Raw genomic sequence first — 16445 nt, 5'->3', positions numbered from 1 at the left:
ATTAAGCTGCACAAACCTGGAAAAAATACTAATTAAGAGAAGTCAAGGTTATGCAACTAATTTAGAGAAACAGACAACTCTTAGATATGTAATTTGCATCATTAATTGGATTAACTAGTATCAACAAAGCGCCGACTTTAACACTTGATTGGGGAATAGTGGGTTTGTAAGTAGAATTGCACAGAAAAATCTGTGTAGACGGACAAAAATGTGGAGAAATTTAATGGTTTTGAAATGCCAGGGTAGTAGGTCTTCAAAGAACAAATAAGCGATAAATGATTAAATAAAGATATCACTCTATTATGCAATGCCATTTTCCTTGCAACGGGACGATAGAATAGTTGCAAAATGGTGCATTTCCAATAACTGTGCTTTATGATTAATTAGTATTACAATGCGTGTTAAAGTTGTTCTGATATTTGGATTTTTTTTTTTCCTTTTTGTTTCTTCTCCAGCAACAATCCCCACCCGCCGGAGAGGTCCCGGGGATAGAGCAAACGCTTTTGCAATGCAGCGTAGTCAAATTAGGCGGGACAGCTGCGCCAAACAGACCAATAGGAAATTGAGAACACTGCGATTGACGTTCCGGTGACGAAAAACTGTGGGCCAGCTGTCACAGCGCGCGAAACATCAAAATTTCTATTCGGTGTGTATGGAACAGGCGGGAGGAAGATAACTTTTCCGGCTAAACGCTAACTAAATGTCAATTAAAATACAGAAGCACCACTGGTCGCTTTGACGGTAACTTGTCCACGTTTTTTGTGGCTAACACGAGAGTACGAGGTACCGTCTGAGCCTGTTTATTTTGCAAAAAAAGAACGTAAACTAGCCAGCGGACAAAGATGAGCTTGCTTTCTCAACAACAGGTCAGGCAATGCTTTGGTTTGTCAGTGATTATCTTGAACCTCTGCCTATCTTTTCTAGACTTGCATATATCACTCTGTTTGATCGGGTAGTTTTTGTTTGGTGGAGATTGGCAAGATCGAAAGAAATATGCTAACTGCACATTTTGTTAGCCACTTAGCTTCCTGGCTAGGTTAGGTTTAGCTCAGCTCTTTTGGATAGTGATAACTGGCCTGGGCCTTTAAAGCGTGTCAATTTGAAATTTTAATTTTAAATCCTTTTGTTAAAGTAAGACCTAGGTGACTCACGGACAGCCGTATCTGTTGCCTGAATAGTGATAATTAGAAACGTCGAAAGGCAGACATGCTGCTCATTGTTTGGTTTACTTCAAGGCGCCAGTCCTGTCAACGAACAAGCGTTTCGCTGCCCAAAGTGAGAAAAGTGACACCCAATCTCTGTGTTAACACCCTCTCCTCTGTGTTTTTGTCAAATGCAGAAACATGCTATCCTGTGGTACCTTTTTAAAATGAGCTATGCAGCAATTCGGGTTGCCCTCCATTTGAAATGAATTCCTAGTGTTACTAGATTTAACAAAAGCAGTCCCACACTACATGGATCTCAATCAAGTAGCCTAAACTGAACTTCTACCCTTGCTTTAGATGAACTGTTTTTCAGTTGATACTTAACCTCAAGTTTTTTTTCCGCTAAGTACCTTTTACTCCCCCCATGTAGCAACAATTCATGTGTATTATCTGCTATTGTATGCAGGCTGAGGCACTCCCAGTTGTGGCCCAGACTGCAACAGAGAGTGATTCAGACAGCGGTGTGAGCTCACCAGCAGAGGAGATGGCTACAGACACCTCTAACAAAAGAGAAGGTCTTTCAGGTAAAGCAGCATAACAAAGAGCCATTCTGGCTGTGTAAATGAGGTATGCATTTATGCAACTGCCCGTGACACCAGAGTAGGCAGAGAAACACTAGTTATCATAATGAGCCAGTCTGACCAAAGAATCAAAGCTGCAGTGCTTTAGAAAATATACATTCAAAGCAAACCAGTATCTAAAAGATGTCCAGTTTCCAAAGGACCAAATTTATTTGAGAAATAATAAAGGCAAAGAGTAACATATCACTCCAAGGGAAATTCTGTAGGAAATAGTATAAATACTTTAATAATGAAGTATTTCACTCTCCCTGGACTCATATTTGTTTTTCTTCAGAAGGGTTTATATCAAGGTGTTCTGTATATAATTGTCCTGCATATAAGAACTCTTGGTGCTCTCTGAAGATGTTTTTTTCCCTTCCACCAAAGAAATTTCATCAGGGCTGTGACATGGAGCAAAAAAACTTTTCTAAGATTCAATTTGCTCAAGTTGTTGATTTCCAAAGGTAACTTGAAAACAAATTAAACTGTTTATGTAGTAAAAACTCCATCATTTTGCCAAACCACTCTCTGAGGACATATGTCGTTTTTGACTTCTGCTTTTTCTCCTGCCTTGAAGCTCCATTTCCCCCTTTTTTATTTTGTGACCAATATGTCCACTCTCCCACTTTAACCACATTAAGTTTGCTTTACCTGTCTCTTAACTTTGTCTCCAAACTACTCAACTTGCAACTTATCTGTTTAGTCACTCTCCCAGAGGCCTGTTTCATGTTGGAAATCTCTTATTTGTAGACTTAAAATTACAAAAAGACATTACATTTTTTAAAATACCTTTTATGTTTTGGTCTTCCTTTTTTATTTTTATTTCATTTATTTATTTATTTTGGTTAAACAAAAATATGTATTAGAATAAAATTCTACTTGAATTTATTTTTCTCACTGTTTAGTGCAAACTCGAGTATTTTGTTTCATTACACATTGATATGAGCTGGGATTACCACTCTGCCATTTTCATTTTACTCTATTCTAATTTTCTAAATTGGTTGGTTTTGCTGTCTTATTTATCAGATTCTGATGACGACGAAGACATCATGGTGCACAGAAAGCCTCACCGTAATGCCATTAGAGACAGTGACAGCGAGGAAGAGGCAGCAGCTGCAGATAGCAGCGTACACATGGCAGAAGCACTAGTCTTATCTGCTTCCAGTGGAGAGGAAATGGAGACTGAGAAGGACAAGAAGAAGGAAAAGGGACGACAGAAGTCCAAGAGAATAAGCCGAGCTCCTGTTGATAGCGAGGACAGTGAGCCTGAGGAGGAGAAAAGTGGAAAAATGGAGGAGGAAGAGGGGAAAGTGGTGAAGAGGAAAGTGAAATCCACAAAAGAAGTGAAGGGAAGGGAGAAGAGCAGGAGACATCATGAGAAAAAGGAAAAGCGCAGCAAAGCGGTGGAAAAGCTGAAGAAGAAGGAGAGGTTCTCTGAAAGGGATGAGGTGAGTTCTTTAGTGTCTGAACTCTTTTTGGCTGGTGTTTGATACATCAAGGGTTCTCACTGCCCATGTCCGTTTTAAAACACATGGGCAATAATACATCCTGTGGACTGTCTCAGCCCGGTCTGTAACATATTATTAAAAATAATAAAATCAATAAAAGGTAGAATTATGTTTTTGAACCGCAAAGTGAATGATTGTCAGCAGAGTTGACTACGCTTACATAGGTGAAGAAAGATTTTATGTCAAGTACGTTACATTTTAAAAGCTTATATACCATTTAAGTAGATTTTTTTTAATGTAATCATGTGGCCTTTCTATCACTTTATTTAAGTCAGTGTGACCAGAAAAAAGACAAAGATGGCGCACTCACAAATCCTCAAATGATTGTGTTAAATGTGTTGTCAAAATTAGTTTTTCAAACATTATTTTATCTCAAAATTGGAAACCTTTGACATTTAAAAAAAAAAAAAAAAGTATCTATTTTTTTATGTCCCAGTCAGATGATGCTTTTCAGTGCATGTCCAACTGCAAGGCCAAGTAAACAGATCTGCTTCTGGAAGAACTTTGTTGTCAGGAAGAAAGGGGAAAAAACACTTCCTACCACATCAGTGTAATGATCAAACTACTGTTGTGGAAGCATTTGTGTTTTGGTTCCCCGAGCACTAATATAAGGTTTAAACTGCAGATCAAACTGAACAAAGTTTTAAAATTTAGATCTTGTGTGTTGTGCAAAATGTTGAAGCCATAAAAACAGGATACAATTTGGATAATGTGTATGCAACTAAAAGCAGCTTTACTCCCATTTCCTCAGGAAATGCCTCATCCTGGGACCCTGAATGACAGTGGATGTCCGCTCAGAGACACAGAACTTTTTGACAATGGTCTGGATGATGAGGAAGAAGAGTCTCTGGATGCGATCCGTGCTGCGGTCAAGCAAAAGATGAAAAAACAAAAGGTGCAAAAACATCAAGTAGTTTAAAAGAAGGGCTCTCCACCCATTTTCCATCACTATAAAAGATAAACATTTGGAATAGGTATCATTTATGTTTGGCCTTTGACTTATTTCCTTAAGAAAAATTAAAACAGCTGTTGAATTTGTCAGTGACTTGAGATAAATTTAAATCCTTCAATTTTATTGTAACACTTTGTTTTAATGTTGTGGTGAGAATAGTTGGACCATGTTGGACATTGTGTCCTTTTGTTTCTATGTTGCTACAGGATCCCCTCTCCAATGAGGAGGAGGATGAAGAGGTGCCAGAGAAGCCCCAGCGTGCGGTATGCAACATCAGAAAATAAATAAATAAATACTTTAAATTGTAAGCAGTTTGTCATTGCCACTATGTGACTCTTTCAGGAGAGAAAGGCTGCACGTGCCAGCAAAGAGGCGATGAAGCAGCTCCACAGTGAGTCTCAGAGGCTGATCAGAGGTCAGTTGATAAGACACGTTTATTTACCCCATAAAGTTTTATTGTGGGTAATAATTTGAATAGAGGATGGTATTCTGGTATTCTTTCCATACTTGCAAACACTTCTGGTTTTTCTGGTTTTCCCGTACTTTAAAATCTTCTCATGGTGCCCACCCTGCTGTTTCTCCTGTGTATTTACACTGCAGTGCAGACTTTATTATAAATAACTGAAGTAGAGGCATCTTTAAGGTTTTAGTTTTTTCTAAACCTTAATTGCTAATTTCATTTAAAGAAAATTGAATGAATTTCACCATCTGACGTTGATTTTGGTAAAGGTGGATAATCTTTCACTTATTCAAGCCACTAGAATCAATAACAAGTGAAACGTAAATATTTTCTGTGGAGAATATTGCATAGATGTTGACAGGTGTAATTTAATGACTTATCTGCTACTAAAACTGCTTTCTTCTGCCTTTTTAGAGTCTTCACTTGGCCTGCCCTACCACATCCCTGAGCCCAAGACCATCGACCAGTTCTTTAAGAAGAGAGCAAGGCCAGAGGGTCCTGCCATGGCATTGTTGAAGTAAATACTAACATGACATTTAACACGTTTCAGGTCAGACACAAGTCATGTAAGGATGGCCGCTGGACCTGCTCATTTCACACAAGTGCAGAATTAAGTAACTGTACTTTGATTCTGTCAAAGTAAAATGTTTACATTTATAAAACTCTTTCTGCTTTTAGATCTGCAAAGTACTCAGAAATGATGTTGGAGACACCGTCAGCTCCTCCACCTTCTGTAAACCCACCCAGCAAACTGCCATCCACTGAGCAGGACTGTAATTCTTCTTTGGATATGTCGCCCAATCAAATCCAGCCTTTACTTCAGCCAGCAGCAACCTCATCCCCGCAAAAGCAGAACCTCGACCAGGCCGGAGAAACTTCGGTTACCTCGGATCCTGAGCAGGAGTCAGGCCCAATGCTTTACCTCTCTGAGAGTCTGCAGGACTCGGTCACAGCTGATGCTGAAGACAAGCCTGCATCTGACTCAGGAGAGGAAACCTCAGCTGCTCTTTTACCACAAAATCCAACTGCAGCAACATCTGACTCTGAAACCCTACAGAAAGAGACTGTATCTAAGGCTGTGGTTGATCCTGCAGCTCCTCAGTGTTTGAGTGCTGATTCAGCTACAACAGAGCCCTCGGTACAGCAGTCTACCAAACCGAAGAAAGACAAATTGACCAGACTAAAGGAGTTGGGACTGGATCCGCCACCTATTGCAAAATTGTGTCCAGATGATGGAGCTTTTGTACAGCTCGACCCTCCACAGCTTAACCCTGGTGAGTCACAAATATTTCCCAATCTCAGCAAGAAGACATCGAGAATCAAGCCTTTTGATCCTTTGCCATGGTGACTGTGATAAATTAGGTAATTTGACTTCAAAATGTGATTATCTCACGGGGGAAAGAAGTACTAGCAGGCAACTTTTCCCAGGAAAAATATGTGCACAATGTTACTTCATTTCACCTAGCTACACTGGCAACATCCTTCCTCTTTGTTTTTATCATGTTTATTGTGCTGAGCAGCAGAAATCTGAACACATGGCTGAGCGCTCTATGGTTTGCGAAGGCAGAAAACAATTAGAACATACTATCCTTCTGTCAGGACCTCATGACATGTCCCAGATGCAGTTTTAAATCCTTTGAAACACGATGTGAGATCAGATGAAGTGTTGTGCACTACAAAATATTTGTCCTCATCCAAAGCAAGGCCTTCTGTGTCAGGCAGCCAAAGAAAACCTCTCTTACCTCTCCTCTTCTTCAACTAGGTGTGGAGGCTCTGAAGGAGCGTTATCTGCGTCACATTATTGCACCCACACGACCCCAAGGGGAGCGCACTTTGCAGCTTGACATCATCCGTAAGGACAGCACCCCATCTGGCCAGGAGGAGCTGCACACGGAGTCTCTCACTGTGACTGTCAAAGAAGGAGCAGAGGAGCCTGTGACCACTAAACCAGGTCTGGATATGTAGAAGAGTTAGAAATTATACAATTTTAAATTGTTTAGTATTTCTGTGAGCGTCATCATTTCATTTTGGATTATATAATTAATTTAATATAAGTAGTTATGATGGGCTTATGTTTACAATCATTAACCACAACTACACGTGGATCAGCTGGAAATGATATGACTCCCTTGCTCATCTCTGTGTAGGAGAGAAGCTGCTGACTCTGAAGCAGCGCCTGCAGCTCGCCATGGCCCAACGGAGAAAAGAGGAGAGGGCGCGCAAGGCCGAGCTGAATCGCCTAGACAACGAAGACTGTGGGGAGGACGAAGAGGAGGAGGAAGACATGACGGATGAGTCAGAGGAGGAAGAAGTACGTGGATGATTTTGTTACGCTGCACAAATTTTTGCTTTTACCCTCTTTGCACTTGCATCAAGCTGTTCTTCTGTCCCTCAGGGTGTCGATGACTTATTGGGAGGTGGTGATGGCGAAGAAGACGACGTGAAGGACAATGAAGATGAAGAGGAAGAAGGCAGCATGGCTCAGAGTATGAGGAGCCCTTCTCCAGTGGCACTGATCGGACCCTCGCCAACTCCCGACCTCATTAACACAGATGGCACTCTCATGCTGTTCCCTGGAAACTCTTCCTCGCGCACCGGGTGTGTTTGCAGTTTTGTAGAAGCACCTTTAAAGTCTCTTATATTTGGCTGCAAGATGTCACCTGCAGCAGCTTGTTTAATGGATAAAATTAAAAATATTTTTGGTTTTTCTTTTTTTAGTGATGGTGTAAGAAGGTCTGGGCCTTCTGGACATGACAGTGGCAGTAAGATGGGTGGGTAAAGTGGAAGAGCTCCATTTAGTTTGACTGTATTTCCTCTTCCTTTATTTTTTTTTTTGTTATTGAGAGAAATTGAAAGTACACTCTTCCTCTCCTCCCTCGCTCGTCTCCAGAAGAGGACGACTCCCTGTCCCTGGTGAAGGACAACAGCCACAACAGCAGCTTTGAGCTCCCAGGGTCCATGATTACATCATACCAACCCGTGAATAACCAGCGTGGCACAGGACGAAGTGTCCTCAACTCGTCCATTTTCCGCTCCCCTTCACCGTGCCTCTTCAGGCCGAGCTTCCTCGGCTCTGCCTCGAAGGTGAGAAGAAATGTTTTTCATTCACTCTAATTATTGCAGCATCAGACAGATTTCACGAGGGGTTTGAATTTGGGCCAAACATGCCCTTGGTTACATACATGCATATTTAGTGAAGTCCAAAAAAATTGACGAATCAATAAGGCTCAGAGAAAATCCACGAATAAGACCGTATCTGCAAATAACCAAGAGCTCATCTATACAAATAGAATAAAAGAAAATAGAAACCAAACTACACATTCAACATTAGAATGAGTACTTATATTTTACTTTTAAAAAAATTCTCTTTCAGAGTTCAGGCAAGCTCTCCGAGCCTTCTCTTTGCCTCCCTGTTGAAGACTCCCAAGACCTGTACGCACCTCCTTCTCCCAGTGCAGATTCAGGCCCCCTGGATGGAGCTGCTTCTGGTCCTGGTCTAGCAGGTGACTCTCAGGGTCGTTTTTCGCTTGAAGATGATGCTCAGTCCCAGTTACTTGACGCAGATGGTTTTCTAAATGTGGGGCCGCGCCCCGGTGCACCCACCTCTCACAAGAGGCAGCTGATCTTGGGCAGCCTGGATGAAAATGCAATGGATGCACACATGGGGGAGCTGTTGGGGTTGTGTTCAGGTGGTTTTGGATCAGGGAAGAGCAACTCCATAGGGAGAGAGGGCGTTGGAGCAACACAGGAGGATGAGCTGCTTGGGCTGTGCTCAGGAGCGTTTCCACCGACACAAGCTGAAGGGCAGCAGACAAAGAAAAGGAAAGAGGGAGAAGACGATGAAGACTCTGAAAATACTATGGATCAGCTGCTGGGTCTATGTTCAGGCAAATTTTCGAGTCCAGGTAAGAGTGGTGTGCATTTCTGCTTTTTTATAAATGACATTGCATCATTCCATTTTTTTTTGTCACTTCCTCTACAGCTCATGTTTTTACACAATCCTTTTTCGTTTGCTGCCAAATTTAGGTTCTACTCACACAGCTTCAACATCACAAGACAGGTACGGTACAAATATCTTCAGTATCATTTTCTGGTTTTGTTAATAATCTCTAAAGTTTGATTAGTTTCCGTGATCTTTTAAGCTGCTCCTCTCCCTCATTACCCCCAAACTGCTTTGATTAAAGGATTATAGGAATAATAACTGAAATATTTACTTGCAATGTAAGATTTTCACTTTGATTTTACACTATTAAGTAGAAAGACGTTAGAGGCTAGAGAGCAGCAGGAGGAGGAGGAAGAAGAGGAGGACTGCGAGTTCCGGCTCCTATCAGATGTTGAGAGTGAGCAGGTAAACAAAGAAACAAACAAAAAACACTTCATGTGTAAAGTGTTTTGGATTTATTTTTTTTGGTTAAATATATAATGCAATTACTAAAGTATTAAAAATGTCTTGTGGGTGTAAAGGAGGACAACGATGATGATGATGGTAATGATGGAGAGGAGGAAAATGATGAGGAAGATGAAGCAGATGCCAGCGAAGAGGAAAACAACGAGGTGGAAGAGGAGGAACTGGAGGGTGTGTTTGCGCCACGGGCGAAAAAAAGGAAGAAAATGTAAGTGAAAGTGCTTTCATGCAACATGATCGATGGAAAGTGGCAGAGTGTTGTGGCCAAATCCTGCTGTGGGAAGATTTTTGGTGGCAGTGAAATACGTCTGTATTTGGATGTAATGCAGCAAACATGATGCTTTCTTGAATAAAGCAGCCCTTCTTATAAATAAATACAGAATTGAATAATACTTTTCATTGTGGCCTAACTAAATGTCTGTGCAAAATTGAGCTGAGCAGCAGGCTTTTTTATGCAGTTTAGAGACCAACAGATAAATGTGTTGGATGTTGTTTCTGGCTTTGAAAGTTGTTTAAACTTCCCTGACTGATGGAAATGAGTGCTCTTTTTTTTTTCCAAACTTAATGCAAAGATTCTCACTTAAAAACTATTAGATTTTATTTTTGCCATCAATTTGCAAACTGTAGAAATGCTTAATTTTCACTGCTGATCCACACCTGCGACACAGCTTGACTGGTTTCTTGGATCTCCTTGGCAGGCGACTGACCGACTATGTGGACTCGGAGGCCGAGCTGTCTGGTAGTGATCTAGGCAGCGATGATGAGGACGGCGACAGAGGGAGCGAGTATGAGGAAGAGGAGCTTCTGGAAGACCTTCCCTCTGACGAAGAGCTGCAAAACCAAGTCAACAAGATCCACATGTGAGCAAAGACTAATTGATTTATAAAACAATGTCTTTTGTGTGAAGTACATCAACAAGAATACTGAAGAGGGCAGCTGGAGATGAACCTGGGGCACAAAAACGATGTAAAAGTTAAAATGTGTCTGTTGTTCTTACAGGAAGCAGATTTTGGATGATGACAAGCGTCGACTGAGGCTGTATCAGGAGCGCTACCTGGCTGATGGAGACTTGCACTCTGACGGTCCTGGACGAGCGCGTCGCTTCCGATGGAAGAACATTGGTGAGTTTACAGGATGAACGATTAAATGCCTGGATTACCAAATACCGATAATGAGTGTTGGTAGGACTCAGTTGGAGTAACAGCAGTAATAAAATGCACAAATTTAAATGAATAAAAACTTTATTAGCTATTTGTTTTAGGTTTTATAAGAATTTAGCAGCATTATCTGTATTCAGTTAATTGCAACTTTAACACTGTCAGGACAAAATATTTTTTTAGCATCTAGCACAAGACAGTGGATGCAATATAGAACAAAAGATAAAGTAAAAGATAACTAAATTACTTATTTTAATCAAAGCATCCTAAATATGACGAGTGATGATTTCTTCTGATTATTGGGTCTAACTGTACACATTTGTCATTGAGAGATTTTAATTGTAATTTTTGGTCCAGATGATGCTTTCAGCATGGAGAGAACTGGAGCCGAGGGCGAGGAAGACTGGGAGGAAGAGGATGATGTGGACCAGGCTGAGGTCCAAAGACGGATAGAGAGACTGGAGAGAGAGCAGTGGCTCAGGGAACAGGTGGGTTTTATGGTTTGCACACACGCATGAAGGAGGTGGCACTAATGGAAAAATATACATTTGAAAAAATTAAGTGTGATGGTTTTCGCTAAGTTCTGTTAAAAGGATTTCTTAGAGACGGGCTGCGTGCGCCTTGTGAATTGGCCTCCTCTGTGAGGGCTGCTGCTGTTTGGTGTTCATTCTTTTGTCACTCTTCTCACAGTCTGAACAGAAAGCCAAAAAAGGAGAGGATTTGGAATTGGATGCAGATGATGAGAAGATTGGAGAGGAAGACAGTCAATTCATGAAACTTGCCAAAAAACTGACTGCCAAGACTCTGCAAAGAAAAGGTTAGTTTGATAAAAGTCCCCATGAGTAGAATCCCATTTACTTAAAAACACCCAGAGGAGCTTTTGTCCAGCAGTTATTGGCACAACTGTCTTGCATAGCAGGAAAAATAAAAGATTAAAAAAGAAAAATATGTGAATTAATTAATGGTAGTAGTTAAGACACACAGTCAAACTGTAGAATAAAGCCAAACAACAAGAGGCCAATCTGAGGACTTTAGGACCTATGAAGAACACAGGGTTTAAATCATAAAGTCAAAGGTTTTAAAGTTGGTATTTTAAACTATTTCAAAAAGGATCATTTAATGACCCCCAAGATTAGTGTAGTTTTTCAATTTGTTGCTGAATTGTTAATAGAAAATATAAGAAACATACATTTTCATCTACTGAGTGTTGAAAGTTGGGAGTACAGTTGGATAGATGGGTAGATTCAGATACATGGCTGTAGTAATGACGGCACTAAAAACACCAACATGTGTCCCAGCAAACAAAACTTGACCATTCACAGAAACAGCTACAGAAATTCCCGTTCTGTAAAAGAAAAAAAAGGAATATAATCAGTAGCTTGATCTTTCATTTATTTAACTGGCTGCTTCGTATCGTCACAAAACAAAGTTCTACAATGAGATATGAATCACATATAAAGGGTGTTTGCACTTAAAAGTATGACGTTTTTCTGTACATAATTCAACGTGAAAACACTTAAGGAATTCATATGCAACACATGCACAACCACGTCATTCTTGTTAAATAAACTGGTGCTTTACTTAAGCTAACTGTGTAACTGTTTAAACCAGAGCCGCCTGTGGCACCACAACCAGAGAAGAAGACAGCAGCAGCTCTGAATCCCTTCCAGAGACCCTCTCAGCCTTTACAGGTAATTCAAACACCCTGTGAATAACTTTTCTTTCTTTTATTTAATTTTTTTAAAGTCTAAATAATACCTGCTTTTTGTTGTCTGTGTAACAATGTACAAAGAATTCAACATTAATCATGGCGTGAACAGTGTTGGAGTCTGCCCCACTCTGTCACTGCTTTCTTCTCTTCTCCATGCGGTCCTATAAAGAAAAGGCTAAATGGCAAAAAGATGTTTAGTTATTGCTTTTTACTAAATAAAACAAATATTTTAAACTGTCACACAGTGGGTGTTTGCAAGACTTCATCATGTGTTTGTCCATAATCTGCACAAGGCCGGTCTAAGATCTGTGTTTCTCCCAGGTGAGGAGAGGTTCTCTCCTGAGTCAGCCTCAGTCCGTCCTCCAGAAGCTGGCTTCCATCTCAGAGGGAAATCCTCTGGCCCCCAGAAACAGCCGTGGATTTCTCTTCCAAACACTCTCTCCTGAGAAGGTTAACTCATCACATGCTCCACAGAAACAGGTGAGTCAGAATTATGATGCTTAAAAAAAACTATTAATAAAACCCATTTCATGAGTACATGTGACAGAAGTTCAGCAGAATGTTCAAAGAGTGCTTCATTTTACACTCCCAAACACACAAAAGCCCCACTCTTCATGTACACTGAATAGGCTCAGTTGTGTTATGTAAGTTAATATGACTGCAGTTTTACTGCTGTAGTTTTTTTTAGTGATTTTTTTTAAATAATCATGGATCAGTCATGAATAAAATTTTCTGTAAAATGCCCCCAAAACGGTTAAAATGAGAATCTGTAGCCCGTGAAGCCTTCTAACTGCTTGTTTTGTTTGATTTTTAATCAAGTTTAAACAAAACCGGAGAGGTCAGTACATGAATAAAAAGAACTGTTTAAATAGTTGAAAATTCAGGTTGAACCAAGGTTATACTTGTAAATTAGCAGAACTAGAGCTGAACTCAAAATCTCACTTAACAAAAGGAACTAATACTTAAAAAAATCCTCTCAGGCTCATTCAGATCAAAGTTTAAATTGAGCGAGGGCACCGAACTCTTTAAATTGCCACTGATGGTCAAGTCCGCACTGTCTCCATCCATTAAAACTGTTAGGACCATTTTTAAATGGATAAAAAAAGCAAAATGTAAAGCACTTATGCATGCACATAGTGCATGTCTCCACTATATGCACTGTTATGAAGTGTTGCTGCAAAAACAATGAAACTCTGGGAACCAGTCCTGTGTGACCATTTAATTAGCATCTGTCTTACTGATGAATATTCTGCCTGGCGTCAAGGATCAGTGGCTCACAGCAGCAGCATGCAATGACCCTCACTGCTAATTTGTAAAACAATAGTCCAGCATTCCTGCAGGCCCCCTCTGGCTTCAATCAGTTCAGTCTTAAAATGCAAAATAAGGCTTGAATTGCTCTTTGCAATGATTAAGTACTTAAATCAACCCTTAAACTGCCTTTAAAAATAAAAGACACTTTTTCTTGCATTGTGAAGTCACATGACCTCCAATCGATGTCTTTTTCATGAGACATTAGTGACTCCCGAGGAAAAATGTTGTAAATGTACTAAGTGGAAACTGGAAAAACGGTCGATTAATCTCTCCAAAAGTTGATTCTGTTCATCTGGACGTAGCATTTTGTGGGAGAAATGTTTCGTCACTCATCCAAGTGACTTCTTCAGCCTCAGCTGACTGCAGGTTTCCACAATCTTATAAACAGTACATTTACATAATGACTGAAACCAGCCCACTGAAGGAACAATAGGCTGGGAGGTCAGTTCCTTAATCTTAACTCTATCAAGATTAAGGAACTGACCTCCCAGCCCATTGTTCCTGATGAACAGACAACAAAGATGAACAGAATCAACTTTTGGAGATTTACTTACCTGGATGATATAGCATGCATCAAGAAGTCGATTAACCTCTTTAAACCACTTTAACTCACAGGCTGATTAATGTAACATACAACTAATTATAACAATAACAAAGGTGGTGCTCTTTTAAAAAGAAAAAAATAGTATTAAATTTAAATGACATCGTGCATTTCAATTTCCAGAGTCCAGAAAACTTTATAAACTGCTAATTTTATCAGTAATCATAAAAAACAAAAAAATGCAAGTTGAATTAAACTAAATCAGTATGATGACATCAGCAGATTCAGTCAGTATTTTCCCACTGGTCCGACACGGCCCACAGTTTTAGAACCACTCCTCGATTAGCTGTAAGGATCCTAAAGAAGGCGTGCATCTTTAACCTTTAGAGCAGGGGTGGGGAACTGCAGGTTTTAGATCTCACCCTGGGTCAACACACCTGAATCAAATGATTAGTTCATTACCAGGCCTCTGGAGAACTTCAACACATGTTGAGGAGGTAATTTAGCCATTTATATCAGCTGTGTTGGGTCAAGGACCTAAAACCTGCATAACACAAATCTCTACAATTTCCTGTTAATTCTGACTATTTGATAAGCAGAGATGTCTGTTACAGTTGAAGCCACCATGAATAAAATATGGTCAAATTCAGGGGGAATGTTTACTCAGCCTTTAAAAGCTTTGGGGAGGCCACCAAAGGTTTAGATCACAGGTGTTGAACTCCAGGCCTCGAGGGCCGGTATCCTGCAGGTTTTAGATGTGTCCTTGATCTAACACAGCTGATTTAAATGGCTAAATGACCTCCTCAACTTGTCTTGAAGTTCTCCAGAAGCCTGGTAATGAACTAATCATTTGATTCAGGTGTGTTGACCCACGGTGATATCTAAAACCTGCAGGACACCGGCCCTCGAGGCCTGGAGTTCGACACCCCTGGTTTAGATGGATGGACAGGAAATTGTATTGCAGCAGGAATCACATCACTGTGGAGGAATTTTGTCCCACTCTTCTTTGCAAGATTGTTTTAATTCAAGAAATCGGAAAAGGCAGCAAATGCGTTATTACCTCAAGGAGTTCAAAAGATTTCACGATAAGCGATCTAAGTGCGACTGGTCTAAAGTTGTTGGCGCCTGAAAGTCTAGGGGAACTTCAGAAGAGGAACAATTATGGACACATTTCAAATAATTCTTATTGTGTGATGGTTTAAAAAAAAATCTAGAAATTTCAGTTTTTAAAAAAGATACTTTTATGTCTTCTTTTAATAGTCACACAACAGCAAACTTTCCCATCTCCTAACAAGCACAGGTGGCCTTAGAAATCAGGCTGCTCTCCTTAAAGTGTCATTTCCCAACTCTGTCTGCTTGTCTCTTTAGTGAGGTCTCGCTGTTCTAAAATAAATGCAGAAACGAACGGTTTTCCACAGAGCTCGGGGCTTCTCTTAAGTATGAGAGTCATGTGAATGTGCTGGGTGAAGTCATGGTTTCGGGTGTATTCTCAATATTGGACACTAGGTGGCGGCAAAGCCCACATTTCTAACAGTAGATTAAAGGCCGACTTTTACAATTTCAGTCCCAGTGCACACGCAGTCACTAGCTGGTATATTGTTTTATTTTGTATGGCAGTTTTGTAAACAAACAAACTGATGTTTGTTCCTCAGACGATGAAGAAGAGGGGGCAGATGGGGGCAGCGAATCCAGCAGCAAAGAGGGTCTGCAGAGAGAACAAACCTGCAGGACAGACCAAAGGGTCACAGAGGAGCATCTTCAACTTCCTGGACCACTGATGATGCAGCGCACTAACTGAATGAGGATGAAAAGCTGGCTGGGAGTCCAAGTTTTTCTCCCAGCTGCTACAGAGGCAATGAGGAGGCAGAACTGACCTTTAACTTTCAGTGTTTCGCTTCACAATAAGACTGAGAAAAACGAAGCTAGTGGCAAAACTCTGGGTGGTTTCAGGATTATGAGACGTCTCCCCACCTGTGCCCATTTTGTGGTTGAGCATAAAACACACCACTGAAGATCCTGCTACTCTTTTACTCGACGACTTGCACACTTAATCTTCCCTTGTTCAGCTCGTGTGTTCAAATATTTAATCCGTTACGCCACTAGCGACAATTATCTGATCTGACTTGACCTAATTTGGACCACATGATTGAGGTCTATCTAGAAATGTTTTATCATGTACATATGTTTTTTCTTTTTAAGAAGTAGGGAGTTTATTTGTGTGATGTTTTAAATGTATTTGTTTTACAGTGTAAATAAAATATTTTAAGACATACATCTGATTCTTTTCTTGTCTCGTTAGACCAGATTCTAGTTTTCAGTATGGTTTGAATGTCCTAAGAAGATTAAAGGAATTGCAAAGATGTGCATGTTAGGTTACTTGATTTATCTAAACAGAAATCAATGCATGGCCCTATGATAGACTGCCCACTTGTCCAGATTGTACCCCACATCTTGCTCTACAACAGCTGGGATAGACGCCAAAATTGGAGGAGCTGATTCTGATCTGCGGGGGACAAACATTGGTAAATTTCTTGGGGAAGCCCCTCCAGTGTGCTAATATCAGTGCCAACAACTTTGGACCAATCGGCCTCATTGTAGCATGCTGTTTCCAGCTTTTTAAATGTATCTATGTAGT

At 40.4% G+C, this 16445-nt stretch overlaps 1 protein-coding gene across 2 annotated transcripts; it reads left to right on the top strand.

The window, feature by feature from the left end:
• Window positions 1-597: 597 nt before the first annotated feature.
• Window positions 598-16047, top strand: clspn (claspin). Of its 2 annotated transcripts, XM_006794352.3 has the most exons (24): window positions 598-866; window positions 1612-1729; window positions 2792-3213; window positions 4025-4168; window positions 4432-4488; window positions 4568-4640; window positions 5100-5202; window positions 5364-5959; window positions 6448-6636; window positions 6833-6996; window positions 7081-7283; window positions 7404-7456; window positions 7576-7769; window positions 8059-8590; window positions 8712-8745; window positions 8940-9033; window positions 9150-9298; window positions 9789-9950; window positions 10090-10211; window positions 10605-10735; window positions 10938-11064; window positions 11859-11938; window positions 12280-12438; window positions 15463-16047. In XM_006794352.3, exons 1-24 carry the CDS (start codon window positions 843-845, stop codon window positions 15586-15588), a joined length of 4056 nt encoding a protein of 1351 aa, XP_006794415.2. In that variant the 5' UTR covers window positions 598-842; the 3' UTR covers window positions 15589-16047. The 2 variants fall into 2 exon arrangements, with proteins under 2 accessions (XP_006794415.2, XP_035765167.2); XM_035909274.2 differs by lacking the exons at window positions 598-866; window positions 1612-1729 and having other exon boundaries at window positions 2794-3213; window positions 8943-9033.
• Window positions 16048-16445: the final 398 nt, after the last annotated feature.

Source organism: Neolamprologus brichardi, chromosome 22, assembly GCF_056152115.1.
Source record: "Neolamprologus brichardi isolate AB-2024 chromosome 22, ASM5615211v1, whole genome shotgun sequence".
NCBI lineage: Eukaryota > Metazoa > Chordata > Actinopteri > Cichliformes > Cichlidae > Neolamprologus > Neolamprologus brichardi.
Note: the sequence above shows the minus strand (reverse complement) of the source record. Positions and strands in the feature narration are given on the sequence as shown.